The 17,587-nt window shown below is 58.6% G+C and overlaps 1 protein-coding gene across 7 annotated transcripts in view; it reads right to left on the reverse strand.

Moving 5' to 3' along the window:
- Syn3 (synapsin III) overlaps positions 1–17,587 on the reverse strand; it is a 278,828-nt gene that overhangs the window by 182,933 nt on the left and 78,308 nt on the right. For all 7 annotated transcript variants that reach the window (XM_010637618.2, XM_010637616.2, XM_033763883.1 and 4 more), the window contains 2 exons: positions 3,204–3,360; positions 730–819 (listed from right to left, as the gene is read on the reverse strand). In XM_010637618.2, coding sequence (XP_010635920.1) covers positions 730–819; positions 3,204–3,360 — 247 coding nt within the window. The remainder of the gene's footprint in view (positions 1–729; positions 820–3,203; positions 3,361–17,587) is intronic.

The following is a 17,587-nucleotide window of genomic DNA, read 5'->3' on the forward strand; positions in this document are numbered from 1 at the left end:
CCGGGACTGCAGGCTGCCTGTCTGTCATCATAACCCAGATCCCCTGCACACCCAAGGCCAGAGCCCCGTGCCCTTGTGACCAGTTTAAGGAGGCCACCAGCCGTGCAAGCACGCACACTGCAGGCTGCTTCCAGCTGCTCAGAAGGCTCCAACTCCACTTCCGGCTGGGGCACAGAGCTCCCCACTGCATTCCACAAGACCACATGAGCGGCAGCATCTCCATCTCCCAGAGGGGAGGCCACACCACGAAATCCTCACTGTGCCCAGCAGTGTCCCAGAGACAACCTCAGGAGCAACCAGAGTTGGAAGAAAAGAGCACAGGAACACATCACCTCTCAACAATCAAATAAAAGAGGGCCACTTTAAGTCAAGTAAGAGTTGAAACCAGGTCCCGGAAAGGGCTCAAAGTGAAATGAACATTTCTCCACGAAAACATCTTTTACCTTTACCATGAACCTCTGACTGCCACGGGCCCGCTCACGTTGTCCCGACTTGCTGACAATTTCCAAAGTCCCGAGAAATGCTGTCCCTTCTCGCCTGCCCTACTGCCTGCACGTCTCCTGGAGAGACACAGCCAGGCATCCGCACCTGACACGGAGCCTCTTCTCTACAGCCCGGAAGGGCAGGGAGCGGCGACCTTGAGCCACCTCCTCTGTCCAGAGCGGCCAAAGACACAGACCTCAAGCGCATACCGCACGGTGAAAGGAAAGAAGAAAACAGGGCACTCACCATTGGCTTGTGGTTGGGGAAGAACGTCTGTTCCACGAGTGGAAACTTCTCGGGGCCCAGGGTATGGAAGATCTTGATGAGCTGGGAGAACTGGAGCGGGAGAGGAGAGGACCTGTCAGCTGCGGCTGCCCCTGTGGTGGAGCCACCCTCGATCCTCCTGCCTTGAGCGGAGCTCCCGCAGCCGGTCTCGCTGCTGGGGTAAAGGCAGTGCCCTCGCCTGGACATGTGCCCTCTCCATGGTGCAGCCACACCCTGCACCATTCCCGACTGGCCTCATAGGCAAGTGGAACACTGGTTCAGCTCAACCACACTGATTGCTTGATGGGCTGACTGCAGTACTGGGGACTGCAGTAGCAGGCCCTGTGCACTGAGCTGCATCCCCAGACTTACAGGCTCCTGCCAAGTTGCTAAGCTCCCAGGGTTGGGGTCAAACTTTTGATCCTCCTGCCTCAGCCTCTGGCAGTGCTGGGGTTACAGGGCCACATCACACGACTCAGCTTTCAACTGCATCCAATGAGCACTTACTACATACTCAGCAGTATTCCTGTTGGGTGCACAACCTACTGATGTTCACACCATGTCCCCCTGCAATGCCTCTGTCCAGAGAGGGAGCCCCGCAGGGGGTGGATGGCTGCAGACTCTGGATTCCGCCTCCCTGGGTTCAAATCCTTGCTGTGCAGCTCACTAACTGTGTGACTGGGAAGTCACTGCAGGTTTCTGCAAGCCAGCGACCACATAAGCAAACTGGAGATGACAAGGGAGCCGCCCCATGGGTGGCTTCTGTGACGAGCTAGACAAGGGTTGGGCTGTGCAGCCCGAGTGCCAGGTGACGGTGCCTTCTCCGCTTTACAGCAGCTTCCCCTGCACTCCCCACCCATCTGCACTTCGTCCTCACGTCGTCTTCTTGTCACAGGGTGAGCCCCACCCCCACTGCCTGGCATCCCCCACACTGTGCTCGATTACCGGGGACACAGGGAGTGAGGCAGACCAGGCCTGATGGAAACCAGGCCACAGGGGCATGGGGTGTAAATCTGGGTGCAGGATGGGTGACAGGACGGCTCCCCAGAACAGAGGACCTAAGAAGGGGCGGGCAGGCCAGGAGGGCGTGAGGCTGTGCCTGCACCCACAGGGCGTGGGGACCAGGGTGGCCCACCCCAGGCCGGCCCATCCCAGGCCCCAGGCCCCTCAAAGGCCAGCCCAGGAGCTTCCACCGGGCTGGGTGGAGCAAGCAGGTCAGGGCTCCAGTTCGCGCTGAGCGGGATGACTGCAGGAGCTGCCCCACTTGGCTCCATGTACCAAAAATCTCAGCTAGAGCAGTGAGGGGACCGAGGCGGCCCTGTGATAAAGGCCACCCACACCCACAGAGCCCCGGCACACACATCAGTAAACACCAAGTGCAACAGAACAGGCACGAAGGGCAAAGACCACCATCACCATTTATCAAGGGTGAACTTTGTGCCAGCCACCACTGTAGACACGTCGCGTGTGTGAACACAAAACCCTACTGGGCAGGCCCCATGACTGTCCCTGTCCTACACGAGGATGTGAGGTTCAGGGAGGCCATGCAGGGTGCTCAAGGGTACATAGCTCATGGTGGAGAAGCCCGGGCGGAGGCCGACTGGGCCCAGAGCTGGTGCTCAGCCCACCTCGCCTGCAGGTGACCACAAAGGGACAACAAAGCAGGCAGCCCGAGAGCTGCGCTGCACCGAGATGCCCAGACCCAGGCCCCGTGCTTCTCGGCCTCCGTCCCTACTGCGTGTCCCCTGTGGCATGTACCACAGGACACAGCAACACATCACGCACCTGAGTGGTGTGTGCCCAGCCTGTGAGAATGTGAGGTCTGGGGCAGGCCCTCGGCTGGCTGGCTGCCTACTGCTCTGTCCCCAGGGCCCGGAACAGCACCCAGAACATGGTGAGCAGCCGCAACTGAGTGCTGCGTGGTGGATCGCCAGCGCTCTAGGTGCAGGGAGCAGCACGAGGGATTCCAGGTGTGAGGGAGAGGAGAGCTAGCATTGGAGGAAAAGTCTCTCTTGTTGGTAACACCTGGGTGGAAACAAATTAAATGAGTGAAACCAACGAGGAGAAGGGGAGAGATCAAGTCACTGAAGCTGGAGAGAAACAGCTTTAAATTCTGGCCGTCAAAACCCTGGAGACTTCCCTGGCCACCCTGAAGCTCAGCTTCCTTCCTGTGCCACAGAGGGATGAGGCCCCTGCCACACGACAGGGATCACATGAGCACCAGTATGCAGTAAGTGCGCAATTAATAACACCAGCTGTTAAGAGCGGTGGTGATGTGATGGCAGAAGACGCCACAGTACGGTGGCTCTCTTTAGCCAATCTTATGTAGTGTTCTTAAATAAAATGTGTTAGGCAAGGATTCCAAAGGAATCCCAGGGCCTAAGTTGCCTAGATTCATTGCTGGCTGGGCCACTATGGGTTCCCACCCCTTCAGACCAGCCTGGCAGGGCGCTTACCACCCAGGGCTTGCTGCAGAAGTTGTAGACAGAGTACAGGGAGTTGACGGCAGGCAGCCCCCCATACTGCAGGCCGATGACCAGGCTGCGGTAGTCCTCTCCAAGCGCCATGCTGTAGGCGTGCTGGCGGACCAGCAGGAAGTCTGGCTTGAAGGACCTGCCAAGAGAGGGGCCACAGGGTCACTCGGGCTGCCCGATGGGGCACAGCGGGGGTGGTGTGTTCCTACTGGGAGCCCTCAGCTCTGGGTGGGAGGGTGGGGTGTGCTTGGCGAGAGCACAACCATGGTGCTCAGCTGCATGGTAAGGGGCCGAAAACTGAGCACTCCCGTCTGGTTTCTAAATCCCCTGCATTGAATATCTGCTTCCTTTGCAATCAGAAAGACATATCCAACTCCGCTGGCCTCGGGCACCTTATGAATTATGTGCACCCCGCAGCAGGAACAACATCTTGGGGGGGCATGGCTGCCAACCCCGTCGGATCATTTGCTCGAAAGTGGAACAGCAGGTAGTGGCTGCTGAGGTCTGTGCTCCCTGCCAGCTCTTGCTCTGTCTTGGTGCAGGGGCCTCCTTGCCATGCATTTCAGATGGGACATATCCTGCTCCCGCCAAACAGCGGCCTCTGTACATGGCAGGGCTGTGAGGGCAAGGGACAAGGGCATGCAGGTGCTGTGCTGGGGACGCTTCTGAGCCACAGACAGGCCGGAGTCCAGGCTGCCTCCCCATGGTGCAGCTGGGAACACAGCAGTCAGCAGAGGCTGAGTGTTGCCAAGCCATCTGGGGGAGGGAGCTGCCTAGGGACTCTGGCGCCCCACTGCAGGTCACGCTTTCCTACCAGCACACAGATCTGGCTGATTCCCACACTGTAAAGGGTCGGGCTATTTCTGGGCTCCCCACTAAGTCACGTGGAAACCCAGCCTGCTGTGGTGTGGGGTGTGCGCGTCACACACCCCCTCCAGTTCACCCACTGCATCTGAGTCGGGTCTTGAACTTCAAATAAATTGTGCCCCTTTCACAGAAACCAGTACCAGTGAAAAGAACTCTCCAAGGGCACACAAGTGCCCACCGAAGGCAGGGGAAGGAGAGTGCTTGGTGCAGACACTTCGCTCTCCTCCAAGAGCCAGGGCAGGCACACAAAGGACAAACGAAGTAGTCCGAGTGTCACCCTCACCGACACAGGACAGACAAGAACCACCCGCCCAGCTGCGCCTCCTCCTGGGGCCACTGGGACCCTGAGGTCCTCGGCACAGTGTGGAGCTGGTCAGGCACCCAAGTCACTCTGTGCAGGCGAGGGACAGGAGTGGTAGCAACACAGAAGGAGGGAAGGAGGGAGGGAGGTGTCCCTGGGGACCCGACAGCCAGAAGGGACACTTCACTGCAATGTAGCCACTGCTGACTTGACCTGATTATAAAAGCAATACCCCAAACCCCTTGGAATATGCAGAAAAGTAAACAAAGTACTCGGAGAAACTACTCGGAAAGTTCCTGACAATATTCACATGCACATTTGGATTCAATCATCTATTTTGCTGTATGTAATGTGCATTCACGCTCATTCATGCTATTAATTGTGATTTTGGAATTTTCCACATAAAATCATGGCACATGCATTTTCTTTAATGTCAAAATACCCTCAAAGTATAATTTCTGCTAGCTACACCGTGGCCTGATGAATGATGTATCACAATTACATCACCAAATCATCTACACTGGTCAGTAGGCTGTGTCCAATATTTCACACACAAGTACCTTTGCACACAAATCCATGTCAACATTCTTAGCTACTTCTGTAAGATAGATTTTGAGAGCATAACTCTTCTCAGAGATGTGCTCCTCTTTTCCAGGTGAATTTCACCAGTTTCCTGTGAGAAGGTCCACTTCCTCCCAGCCTCACCGGTACTATTTTGGAACATGTTGTTCCATTCCATTGGGAACATCCCCTGGAAACACCCTGTATCTCACTGTTGATTTAGTGTGCATTTCTCTGATTCTAGTGCAATTGAATTCTTTTCGTGAGCCACTTGTATTCTCCTTCCTGTGAAAGTCAGGCTCACGTTTTTCAAATGGGGACTTACAGTTTTTGGGTGTTAGAGCTGTTGGCCAGGCCCCTCAAGGAAGGACTCAGTCAGGAAACAAACCGGCCGACAGACTGGGCTGTGCAGAAAGAGGGGCCCAGCTCCTTCCAGGGCCGCTTGGCCTGGGCCCCCCTCCCGGTCCCAGACAGCACCAGGCTCTCTCTCCAGTGTGCCAAGCCCGCCAAGTCAGAGCTTTCTAATCCTTTGAAATCAAAGGCAGAGGTGTCCTCTTCTGTATCTTCAAGGGCTTGGGAATCTACCTCCTTCGAAGTGCGCTATCAAAATGGCACCTGGTTCCCCAGTGGGAAGCCTGTTGAAGTCCCTGCGTGGGGACCACAGGTGCTGGCTCCTCCACATGGGCTGAGCCCGGCCCACCTCCATCTTCTCCTTCCAGGGGCTGCACGGACCACGTCCCTTCTTCCAGCTCCGCTGGCTCTCTCGTCACACACGGTCCCTGCCACACTGCTCAAATGTGCCCGCCCTCCACAGCACTGATGCTCTTTCCTTTCTGGTTCCTGGGCCAGTTCTGTTTCTTCTGCTGACTTAGCTGTTCTCAATGAGGACCGGGACATGTGAAACCTGAACATTTGTGAACGCACAACTGCAGAAGTGACAAGGGAAGGAATGCGTGCATGAACTGGTCCCCGGAAGAGGAGGGACCTTTTCCCCTGTGGTCCTGGCCAAAATACCAGGTTTGATGGCCAAAGTGGCCAGCGGATGACACGAGACCCTGTCATTAAGGTCACAAGTCCACGTCTGAACACTGCTAGCTCCACCAAGAAGCTTTGGCCCCAGGGAATTCAGCTTCACCCTGTGATCTCCTGAGATCCTCAGATGCAGGAAGGACAAGCACCTCCCACGCATGACCTGTCAGCCTTAGGTGGACCCGGCACATACAAGTGTGCCCTCTGCCACCATCACCACGTGGGATGCACAGGTCCTTTGTGAAAGGCTGATCAAGAGCAAGGAATGCAGAGAAGTTAGGGACCCAAGCCAGGTACCCGTCGTGGTGGCCCTTCCAGGCCAGCCAGGGGATGGCCAGGTCCCGCCTGTTACGCCTGCACCCAAGACTGGCCCCCGCAGCTGCCATGCCTGGCCGAGGCTGGCGACCCCAGGGCGATGGGGACACGACCCTGGCTCTCATGAGACGCAGAGCCCAGGAGGAGTTGGATGCCTGTGCACTGGGATTCAGCAGTGGATGTGTGTGTGAGAGAGGGGGCGCTGAGGCGTCTGGGTGTCGGGGTGCAGCTCGGCTGGGGATCCCCACAGGGAGGAGGCTGGGTTGGTTTTTGTGCTTGCTCAGCCTCCTCTTTTCTTTTGCAGAGCCCACGATGGAAGCATTTGTGATCAGAGAGCTTGGGGCAGGCGCCCGCCTGAGGATGGAGACAGAATGGCCTTCTCAGGGACGTCAGGGAGAGGCGCTGCCAGCCAGGGGACGCGGGGTGCACAGGGACGGCGGAGACCGAGTTCTTGCTCTTGGAGAGTCCCACCTGCTGTCAGTGGCCAGGTGGGAGGATGGAGCGCACAGGGGAGTAGAAGCCAGGCTGGCTGGGCCACGCCTGGGAGCCGATGCCAGGGCTGCTGTTATTTTAGAGCTGTGGGTGCCGGGCCAGGCTCCATCTCTACTTGCTTCTTGTCCTCCACGTCAGTGCTGCTCTGAGCAGCCCTGGGGAAGAATTGGTCGTCTCTGCCGCTGGCCCTGTGGCTGGAGTTGAGGGTACAATGGGAGGTGAAGCTGGGTGAACCACCCCAGCTGTCCAAGCCCACCACGGCGCTGTCCCTGCCGCCCAAGCGGGTGTCTCCCACTCCCAGGCAGCATCTTCAACCCCAGGACACCTGGCTTCTGGGTATTCAGCCTTCAACTTCCTGCCACTTCTCTTCAAAGAGCTCCTGAGCCCAGCTCTCCATCGGAGGACACTCAGAATAGGGTGACTAAGTGGAAAGGACAGCACAGGTGATCACTGCTGGGATGCCTGTCAGCTTCAGGCAGCTTCAAGAGGCAGGGGTTGAAGGTGAGCCACTCTGGCCATGGTAGAAGCATCACAGTCCCCTCAACTATGCAGCAGCAAGAACCTCAGTTAATGGGTAGAAGCCTCACTATTCTCAGTGCTCCACTGTTGCCTTGTACCTGCCCTGCTCTTTCAGAGTCCAGTTGGCCAAAGGGGACGATCACATGGGTGGCTGTATGCTGGCCTGTCACACCCAGATCTGGGCCCAGCCAGGCCTGGGAAGGCACCACGGGTCCGAACAGAGCCATCACGGTCCTTGCTCCCAAACTCCTCTCCTCTCCACCTCTGGAAACACAGCCTCTGGCAATCACATCAGGGGGAAGGAGCCCCAGAGAGCAGAGAACTAGCAAGGGAAGGGACGATCAAGATACCCAGGTGGTCCCCCTGCTCCTGAAGGCTTAGGGTGGCCTCACTCTGCTGCAAGTACAAACTGCAGGACATGTGCAGGCTTCCAGGAGGGAGGGCTTGTCGCAGCCATGTGGGGAATCTGGGAATTAGTGACGCTTCCCGCCAACCCAGGACTGCAAGAAATTAGTCCAGGCCAAAAAGAAACGAAGTGGCAGCCAACCAAGAATCTGGCACAGCCGACAACAGGACGCTACGGTGAGGCTCGGCTGTCCCAGGGCTGCCAGCTGCGTGCCGTGGGGAAGGGGCCCTGAGGATGCAGGAGGGTAACGCAACACAGATGCTCTCTGTGGAGGAAGGGGCCTCCTGTCTCCACCCGGGCCTGGTCTCTACCTGGGTCTCTTCTTTCATTTCAAAGAACAAGGCCTCTGTATTCTCCTCCTCTTCCTCCCGACCCTGGGGAGGGGTCCTGCTGTGACAGGTCCCTCAGAAGTCAGGCTGAAGTCCTGAGCCCTGTTACTGTGAAGGTGACTTGGAGGAAGCCTATTTATGGATGTAACAAGTTAGGAGGACAGGAAACGAGTAGAGTGGACCCAGCCCCGAGGGCAGGAGGGTGACACGGGAGCACAGAGTGCTGGAAGCCAGCAGAAGGCAGGAGAGGAAGGCCCCCCGCTCAGGACCTCTGGGATCAGGCCCTGCCTGCACCCAGCCTCACACTTCTACCTCTGGGACAAGAGGGCGCTTTTCTGCCGTCCCAGCCGTGTGGGCTGTGCCCTGCACCCAGCTGCCTCAGACCCCACAAGCCACGTGGCCCAGTTTTTCCCCTTTCTCCCAGCTTCCCAGCCTCTCTGGTGTCCTTCAGCATCCAGGTCCAGTCCCGTCTGGGTCAGGGGACTGTAACAGGGACCTGGCCAGGGCAGACACACAGACACACATCCTCACGTCCGCTTCGGGAGGTTAGAAGGTCAAGGCCCAGCTTGGGTCTCAGGAAGGGCTGCTCAGGTAGGGATGGCCCCTCCCCACTGCGTCCTCACAGGCAGAAGGGGCAGCTGGACACTGCTCTCCCTCACAGGGATGCCAACCCTCGCAGGCTTCCACCCCTAGAAAATGTATCATCCCGGGGATTAGTTAAAAAGTGAATCTGAAGGGGACACAGACATTCAAAGCACAGTGACTCTCCGACCTGCATGTCAAGGCCGGAAGATAACTTTCACATAGGACAGGAGCAAAGCAACACGGCCAGGGACACATGGAGACTTACGGGGACGACAGTCACTAAAACCTGTATCTGTGGGTGCGCTGGGAAACGGGGGCCCGGTTCTCCTTCCGATGCTGTCCACATGAGCGAGAACATGGGACACCTGTACAGCAGGAGAAACAGCAAGGTTCTCCCCACTCTGGAAGTAACGGAAACCGGCACAAGATGCTGAGGGACACTGTCAGGTGACAGAACGGCAGAACCTGATTCAGGACACCGCTCTGGGGAAATGATGGCTGGGATGGAAAAGCTCACTGGGCAGGTGGGGAGACGGCTGCAGGTGACACCTCTTCTTTTGAGTTTCCCTTCTGTTCTGATTTGGTTTGGGCACTGACTGAAGATTTCGGCTGGGAGACGCACATGGACACACAGTCAGGCAGACAGGGCAAAAAGCCAGCCCCTCGGTGTGGCCCCAGAGCCATAGCCAGTGGCTCCCCTTCCTCCTCCCAGGCCAGGCCTGCTGGACAAGGAGCTGTGCCTGCTCTGCTCCTGCCGGGCCCCCGCAGGACCAATGCACCAGCCTCCTCCCCACAGCAACGAGAGGGCACGAGGTCCCCTCTTGGTGCCAAGCCCTCGCAAAGGATGGCTCTGGGCCTTCACTTTCTGACTCCTGATGAGTCGGTGTCCCGTGAAGCTGTACAACAGAACTTACCTCCGAAAAGGAAAACGAATGGGGAAACCGAGGCCCAGAGCTGGTGAGACACTTGCCAGCACCACACAGCCGCCAGGGGTGCAGCTGCGAGTCAGGCTACAGCCGCTGGCTAGAGAGCAAGGTTCTCTGGGAGAGCTGCCTCTGCAGCCAAGAGTGCCCCGTCTGCAGCCAGGGACCCCACACCCAGCCGTGACAGCCAGGGATTCGCCAAGTGCCCATGGAGCTGTCTCTGCCCAAGGACTTTCTCCACCTTGTCCTGTGGGCAGGAAGAGAATGGCACACTATATGAAGCACTGCCCCTGGGCTAGGGACCATTGCTAGCCTTGAAGCCCAACTTTCAGCAGCACCCTACGGGGCAGAGGCTGCATCTTCATCTTGCAGGAAACTGAGGCACAGGAGGGTGAAGCACTGGGGAGCACACAACAGGCGCTCCAGTGCACAGCACACGGTAGGCGCTCAGGAGGGCCACATGGACACGCACCCACGAAGGACATGGCTTCAGTTCTCCCTGCTGGGACCCACCCGAAGTCAACAGCACTTAACAAATGCAAGAAACACAGGCTCACCAGAGGCTGCACTGGCTGGCAGAGGGGCAGGAGTCAGCTCCACGGACCTGCAATCTCTGGGAGCCGGGCCCCTCCCCAGCTCAGGTCCCTTTCCCTACTGCACCCAGCCCTGCAGTCCTCATCCTGTGCTGCCCACCTCTGACAGTCACTCTGAGTGCTCACCGGGCTAGACAAGCACAGCCTCCTGGGGTCCCCCAGCCCCAAGCAGCACCCACAGAGAAGGGTGAGGTCTTCATGGCTGGACCCCGGCCTGGCCCGACCCCCTGCGGAGGAGGCTGGTGGAGACCCCGGCAGATGAGTGCATGTGCGTGTGCGAGTGCGTAGATCAGCGTCTCAGCTGTCTCACCGGTACAGTCACCACCGCCCATGGCAAAGGGGGTGGCCTCGGGCCTGGCGGGACCTGGTACTCACACTGCGCACACGGACTCTGGGCGGAGGGCCCGCAGTATCTGCACAGCACCAGCCCTTCCTGTAGATGAGGACAAGCAGGACCCAGAGGCTAACCAGATCCCCAGGAACGACTGAGCCATGGTCTGTGCCGCTGGCGCTGACCCAGCCCCTGCAAACAGCGCCCACCCCGGGAAAGCTGCCTGTCTCCCTACAGCACACAGGACCACACAGTCCAGCAGCTGCTGGCCACAGCCACCCGAGCCCGACCGCTATCAGAGGCCTGAGCCGGCTGCCTGCCTGAGCCTGGGGCGGGGACATCATTCACGGAGATAAGGCAGCGATGAGAGATGACCAGGAGCAGCTGCAGCCTGGGCCGGATGCGGAGCAGAGGAGGGAGGAGGGACCATCCTGGGATCAAATGCTGGTGTGGCCCCGGCTGGGCCATGGCAGGAGCGTGCGCCCCTGCAGTGCCGCTCAGTGTGCTGGGCTTGAGGCTGCCCTGCAACTTACACTGCCTCTGGAGAACCTTAAACTTACAGCCCACTGAGACAGGCAGCCAGTATCCAGGGCCAGCCTGTCCTGAGCTCCTGGGCCCTTCTCTCAGGCTGGCCCAACAGGCAGGGCTCTTCCCACCAGGGAGTGAGGGCAGCGGGTCCTCATTTCACCTGGTGCCATTCAGCGACTCCAAGGCTTCCTCAGAAAGAGCTGAGGTCCAGTGAGTTGGCCTGTTGGGGACCGAGCGTCCAGTGGGTTGGGGAGGCCCTGGCTGTCCTCCCACATACCCTGAGTCCTGCGCCACCGGGCCGCATGCCCACTGAGCCTAGTCCTGAACACCTGGCTTTTTTCTTCTTCTGTTGCAGTTCTTAGGATCACACCCAGGGCCTTCACGCTGAGCTACATCCACAGCTCTTCTCTAATTTTTATTTTGAGACAGGGTCTGGCCAAGTCCTGAATGGCCCGGGCAGGGCTCGAACTTGCCATCTTCCCGCCTCAGCCTCCCCGAGTGAGTGCTGGGATTCTGGGCATGCACCTCTGACCTCTGCTCTGTCAGTGGTCAGCACAGGGCAGGGGTGTGCAGGGGCCTTCAAGCTGCAACAGTGCATTCGTTGCTCTTCATTAAAACATCTAAAACAGACAGAAGACATCGGTGTCTGAAAGCCCAGCCAAGGGCCTGGGGAGCTACAGTTAAAGTTTATGCAGCTATGATGGCTATTTTCCAAGAGCTTCACTTAGCCCTGGCCCTGACTGTGGCCCTCTGAGCACCGGGCTGGGTGCACTGTGAGGTGCAGCAGGGCCCCGATGCTGTGCTGCAGGGCAGGTCTGGCTCGGACCCTGTGCCTCATGGCTGTGTCTCACACTATTTTCTGTTCTTTCCCTCTGCTTCAAATAGTTCAGGTTTGGTTTTGTTTTTGTTTTTGGTACCAGGAACCAAACAGGAGGTGCTCTACCAGGAAGCCACACACCCTGTACTTTTTATTTTATTTTGAGACAGGGACTTGCTAAATTGCCCAGGCTGGGCTTGAACTTGCAACTCTCCTGCCTCAGATTTGTTTTTCAAGGATCTGGAATAAAGGTGGCATATTCAACTGTCTATGTTTAGAATCATTCTAGACCTCTGAACGCACGTGAGAATGTACAGAGAAAACGCAGAAGGCAACAGGGCTGTCAGAGCCTCTTCCCAGGCTCCGGAAGCCCCTTCTCTCCACGCACCCCAGCCCCGACTTCCAAGAACCGCTTTCCAGCTGCCCGCCACACCAGTCCCCGCTCCGCCTCTGGGCTGAGGTTCAGTTTCTATCTGATTTCCGGTCTGGCCGACTGCAGTCCAGAGGCGCAGGGGAAGCACTGAGGCAGAGGGCCTGGCCTTCCTCAGGTGAGACGGGGCAGGGATTGGGACACCCAGTCAGCGCCATCTAAATGGTTCTGGCTTCGCCTTCCCTACAACGAGGCTTCCTAGGCCCGGACCTTGGCAGCTCCCAGGCTGGGTCCCGTGCACTGAAGGCCCGTGGGCGGCTCCGCAGTCCTCAGCGGTGACCCTGAATCCAGGCTGTGCCTCAGCAGTCAGGCCCCACACTGCACCCAGGGTAGGGGCCACGGAACCACACTCTCACTGCTCAACAACCATGGGCCTGAGTGCCCTGGGTCAGAAACTTTATCGCTGGGGATGGCACGACCACCGTGACGTGCAGCCCAGGTCTCCCCGGCCTGCTGTGGTGACGCTGATGCCCATACCTCCCATGCTGCCACCATGGGAGGGTGCTCAGAATCCTGTGTGTGTGCTGCACACAGCACAGGCACAGAGCTCTGCAGTGACAGTGATGACCTGGCCACATCACCTCTGCCGCACTTCCTCACCCTGATCTCAGAGTGCACTCTTCCTCTGACCCAGTCACTCCGGCCACCCCTGCTCACCGCCTGTCCTGATGGCCAAGGGCCAGGCCAGCCTGGGTGTCAGCACCTCGCCTGTCTGCACAGGGGTGGGTCCCCAGGACCTGCTCCTCAGAACATGCCTGGGAGACTTTCTGGAGGAACCTGGGAGACCTCTCATTCACACTCCCACAAATCCTCCCTGCGGCTGGGTATGGTGGCACCAGCCAGGGGCAGGCACTTTGTGGGTCAGGCCAGGTTTCACCACTTAACTGATTCCAAGGACACCAGCTAATGTTTCAGGGCCTCAGTTTACATGTCTGCAAAAACAGTACAGTAGCGGCAATATTCCCCAGCCCTGATGCCACTCCAACGGTGCAGCGAGCCGATCCGGAGAAGACCTGAGCCTTGTTTAATGAGGTGCCGACACTGATGGGGTCCATGCAGCAGCCCCGAGAGCCCGCTGCTCCCCAGAGCTCTGGCCACACTGCGAGTCCGCCTGAAGGCTCTCGGGGGCCTCGGGTTTGGATGCCCTTCTGTGGTCCCCAATCACCCATGTGTCAAAGGCTTGGTCCCAGGCAGGGGGTTCCCTTGGAAGGGCAGAGCCAGGGGCTAAGCAGAACTTTTCTCATCATAAGGCAGCTGCCTGGGGACCCAGTGTGGCCAGGCAGAGCTGATGGATCCGTCCAGTAGGGTGACTTCCTGTCGCCTTTCTGAGTGTCCTCTGTGAGCCTCTCAGGGTGAGAATTCTGTCCAGGGCCTGTGTCCACCTCCACACTCCTCGCCTGCACGACAGCCTTGGCGATGAACTTCACAGGCCGCAGCTGGTTCTTCAGGGGTTCGCGTGCTGGCACTGTCGTGAGTGAAGCTGCAGCAGGGCCCTAGTAGGAGTCACTGCTCGGACTTGCTTCCTTTCTTCTGGGAAAAACCCAGGCACGTACATTTTGAACTTTCTAGAGAACGGCCAAACTGTTTTCCAAAGAAAATGTGCAGCATTTCATGTGCCAGCAGCGAGGTCTGAGGGTGGGACCTCCCTCCTCCCGAGCAGCATGTGCTGTGGCCTTCAGTCATGGCGTCCCTCCCCTCACACTCGCCGTGGGTGGCACCATTCCCTGTGCGCACTGGCGACAGTTTTCCTATCTTCCTTGCTCACATACCTGCTTACATCTCAACCCCCAGGGAAGTTTTAAGGCTGGGTTATCAATGTCACAGGATTGGCATTTAGCAGATGCTAAATACAAGAGACTATTTTTAGTGTCGTAATTTTTAAGCGCTTAGAGATAAAAGCTGCACGATTCTACAGAGGGCCCACAAAGTCCATTTGTAAGAACCTGTCCTAAATCAGCATCCCAGAGAACAGCAGGGGGAGGAGAGAGAGCGGAGCGCTAGATGGGGTTGAGCAGGAATGAGAGCCCAGGGTTCGAGCTCTGGGCGGTTGGTTTTCAGGGCCAGGTTGGGGGCGGAGGAGTTCGTTCCTCAGGCTTTGTCACCGGCTGCCGCCTCCCAGAGGCCTGTGCGGCCTGTAGACTTGGGGCTGGGCAGGGGCTTGGCATGAAGGCTTGGAGGCCACAGCCCCGCAGCAGCGCTGCACAGCGAGCATGCCTCCTCCAGCCTCCTCCACTGCAGCCCCACAGTCTCTTCCCAAGGTGGGTGGCCAAGGCCTCGGGAGGAGGTCAAACCAGCTCTCCAGGCCCAAATGACCTCTGGAAGAAAGTTTTATAGGCACATTTATTTTATTTACTTCCTTTTTTTCGAGGCTGGGGGACAGGGTCTCACTTTGTAGTTCAGGCTGGCCTTGAACCCACAGTGATTCCTCCTGCTTCGGCCTCCTGGGTGTGAGATTACGGGTTTGATTGATAACATTTTTAAACTTACACATTCACTGTCTCTTCCGATCATGCTGCGAGCTGACCTGACTCAGCCCAGAGTACAGGCAGACTCCGGTCAGGAAGGGGACAGGCATTGCTGTATCTCCCTGCCCGCCCCACTGGACACAGCTGCCCCAGACCCTGGCCTGCATCTGCCTTCAGCAAGGAGCTCAGAGTGGAGCTGGGCCACTGGCAGCATGGAACTGAGCCGTGAGCCCAGGGGACTCAGGCCTGGCGCTTAGGCATCCAGGCTGCCCTGCTCCAGCAAAGGCCTGCGGAGTGGAGGAGCGGGACACCAGGGCGCGTGGAGGATGCTCAAGCCCAGGGGACCCTGACTGACCCCGCCTGGGCCTTTCCAGCCCAGTGCCAGCCGACCATCGCTTGTGCTGCTATGGGAAAGGCTCCTGCAGCCTGGTGTGCTATCAGGCTTGCAGCTCCGTCACACCTCAGTGGTGCCCCTGCCTGGCCTTCTGCCTGTCTGAGTCGAGTCTCTCAGGGTCTCCATCTGGGACCAGCGCCAAACCTTGGCTTGAGACCCCGCCCTGCCCCTCGCCGGCCCGGTCTTCCCCGCAGCTTGAGCAAGAGGGGCCTGGGGCTGGGTTCAGTCCATGTCCCACAGCAGAGTGCCTGCGCGCATCACTCAAGAGCCCAGCTCCCACCTGCAGGGCCGCAACCTCGGAGCTCTCCCACAGAGAAGGCTGTTCCCGCTTCTCGGGAGGCAGACCCATGTCTGTGGCTTGGGCAGTGGGCTGCCAGCGAAAGCCACCACGGGGGACCAGGAAGCCTCCGCGTCTGCACTGCGTCCAGCTCCCAGCTGTGCGTCTCTAACAGAGCTGCTCACCCTCAAGCAGAGGATCCAGCACGCACAGGGCACTGACTCTACACCCTCAGCATCACAACTCCTTCTCAGAAACTTACTTTCTTTCTCTTTCTCTCTCTCTCTCTCTCTTTTTTTTTTGTACCGGGGATCGAACTCAGGACCTTGCTCTTGTGAGGCAGGCGGCAGAACCACTGAGCTAGCTCCCTGGCCCATCAGGCTTTTCACTTGGACCTTCACGCAGGGCCTCGTGGGAGCGGAGCAGTCTCAGGATGGGGTAGCAGCCGGGTCCCCACTTGGCACTGATTTGCAAGGGGCCAGGAGGGTGCTCTTTGGAACAAGGTTTGAGAACCACACAATCCACAGACTGAATGAATTGCGGCAACCTCAGCCTGGTGGCTACGGCTGCCACCACAGCTACGGCCACCACCACAGCACCGCAGCAGCCAATGTCCCCAGCGCTCTCTCCCTGCCCAGACAGCACTGGACTTCTGCATCCTGAATGTCAGGAGTCAGCAGAGTGCCCTCATCCCTGCTGCATCAGCTGAGTAGCTGTGTGACTCCGAAAAAGTCAGCTAACCTCTCTCTGGGCCGCCAAGTCTTCATCTGAGAATCAGACTAGACAGAGGGCCAACCAGGTCCCTGGAAATAAGCTTGGCATAGCAGAGGGCAGGGGTAGGAGCCGCTTTCACCCTGCCCAGGTCACATCTGATCTTCCTGGCACTTCCTGTCTCACGCACATCAGGGCTAAGACTCAGAGAAGTGAAGTCAGCAATGTTTGGCCACACAGCCCCTCAGGGATGCAGGGGGACGACCTGAACTCAGGGCTGCTCAAGACCCAGCCAGAACAGCTTTGCTCTTGGGTCCCTGTCAGAGCAATTTGCTTGGAGATGCCCAAGCCCAAGGAAGGGCAACGGAACACTGGAGAGTAGAGAACAAGTTGATTTCTGCCCCTCTGCGGAGGGGGCCTTGTGCCTTTGCACAGTGCACAAGCTGCACAACCTTACAAGAACGCCCTGACTACAGCCTCAGGGTTTGGTGGGGAGAAGTGCAGAGGGCGAGTCTGGCTGGACCAGAGACAAAGCATAGTCACAGCCTGGCCTGGATGCATGTGGGGCCCTGCCTGAGGGCCGGGTGGGACGCAGCGCAATCAGGAAGCAAATGCAAACCATTCAGTGGCTTTATCTCTTTATGTCTCTTTCTCTCCGCACCGAGGGTGGTAATGAAAGGCAGCCGCTTGCTCTCCCCAGGAGCTGAACTGGAGCCAGATCGCCCTGCTGCCCGGGGCCCTCAGAGCCCCAGTGCCCAGCAACGGAAGAAGCTCGGCATCACAATGTGCCAGCCCTCGCTGACCCCGACCCCGACCCCAGGTCGTCCCCAGCCCACCCACCCGGCAGCCCCAGGCCCTGCAACCACAGAGGCCCCACCAGCTGCAAGGGGCAGTTCACACTGAGGATCCCTGCACGGCGCTGCACTGAGAGCCACCGGGCCTCAGTCTGGCTCTGCACCCTGCAAGCCGTCATGGCGAACGAGCCGGGAGTGTGAGGCAGACGTGTGTGGCCAGGCAAGAGAGGGCCACGGTGGGGATGTGTGGGGCTGGGCTTCGGCGTCCTGGGAAGGTGGAGGATCGGGCATGGGGGGACCCAGGGCTGGGGACATGGGTGAGGCAGACCGGGGGCCTCTGCGTCCACCTTGGAATCCTCTGTGAAGGGGATGCTCTGCAGCCTGGACCCCGTTCCGGGAAGGATGGGGCTCGGGAAAGGTGGGTGAAGGGCGGGAGCGGCAGAATGGACAGAGGCCTGTTGGAACCACTCCGGGGACCCTGTCATGCGGGTCACGACAGTGCCTCCACCCAGACTCACCGGCGGCCACTCAGAGTGGGCCTGGGGACAGCACTGTGACCATGGGGCCCATAAAACGCAGTGCTGCCCCCCTGGCAGGACAGGAAGAAGGGCAGGGCGAGCATGGACAGGGGATGGGAGGCTGAGGTTTACCTGGAACCCAACACCGGCCTCACAGGTAAAGTCTGCTGGCAACAGGAAG

Source organism: Fukomys damarensis, unplaced genomic scaffold (genome assembly GCF_012274545.1).
Source record: "Fukomys damarensis isolate Sample0158 unplaced genomic scaffold, DMR_v1.0_HiC HiC_scaffold_15, whole genome shotgun sequence".
NCBI classification, from domain to species: Eukaryota; Metazoa; Chordata; class Mammalia; order Rodentia; family Bathyergidae; genus Fukomys; species Fukomys damarensis.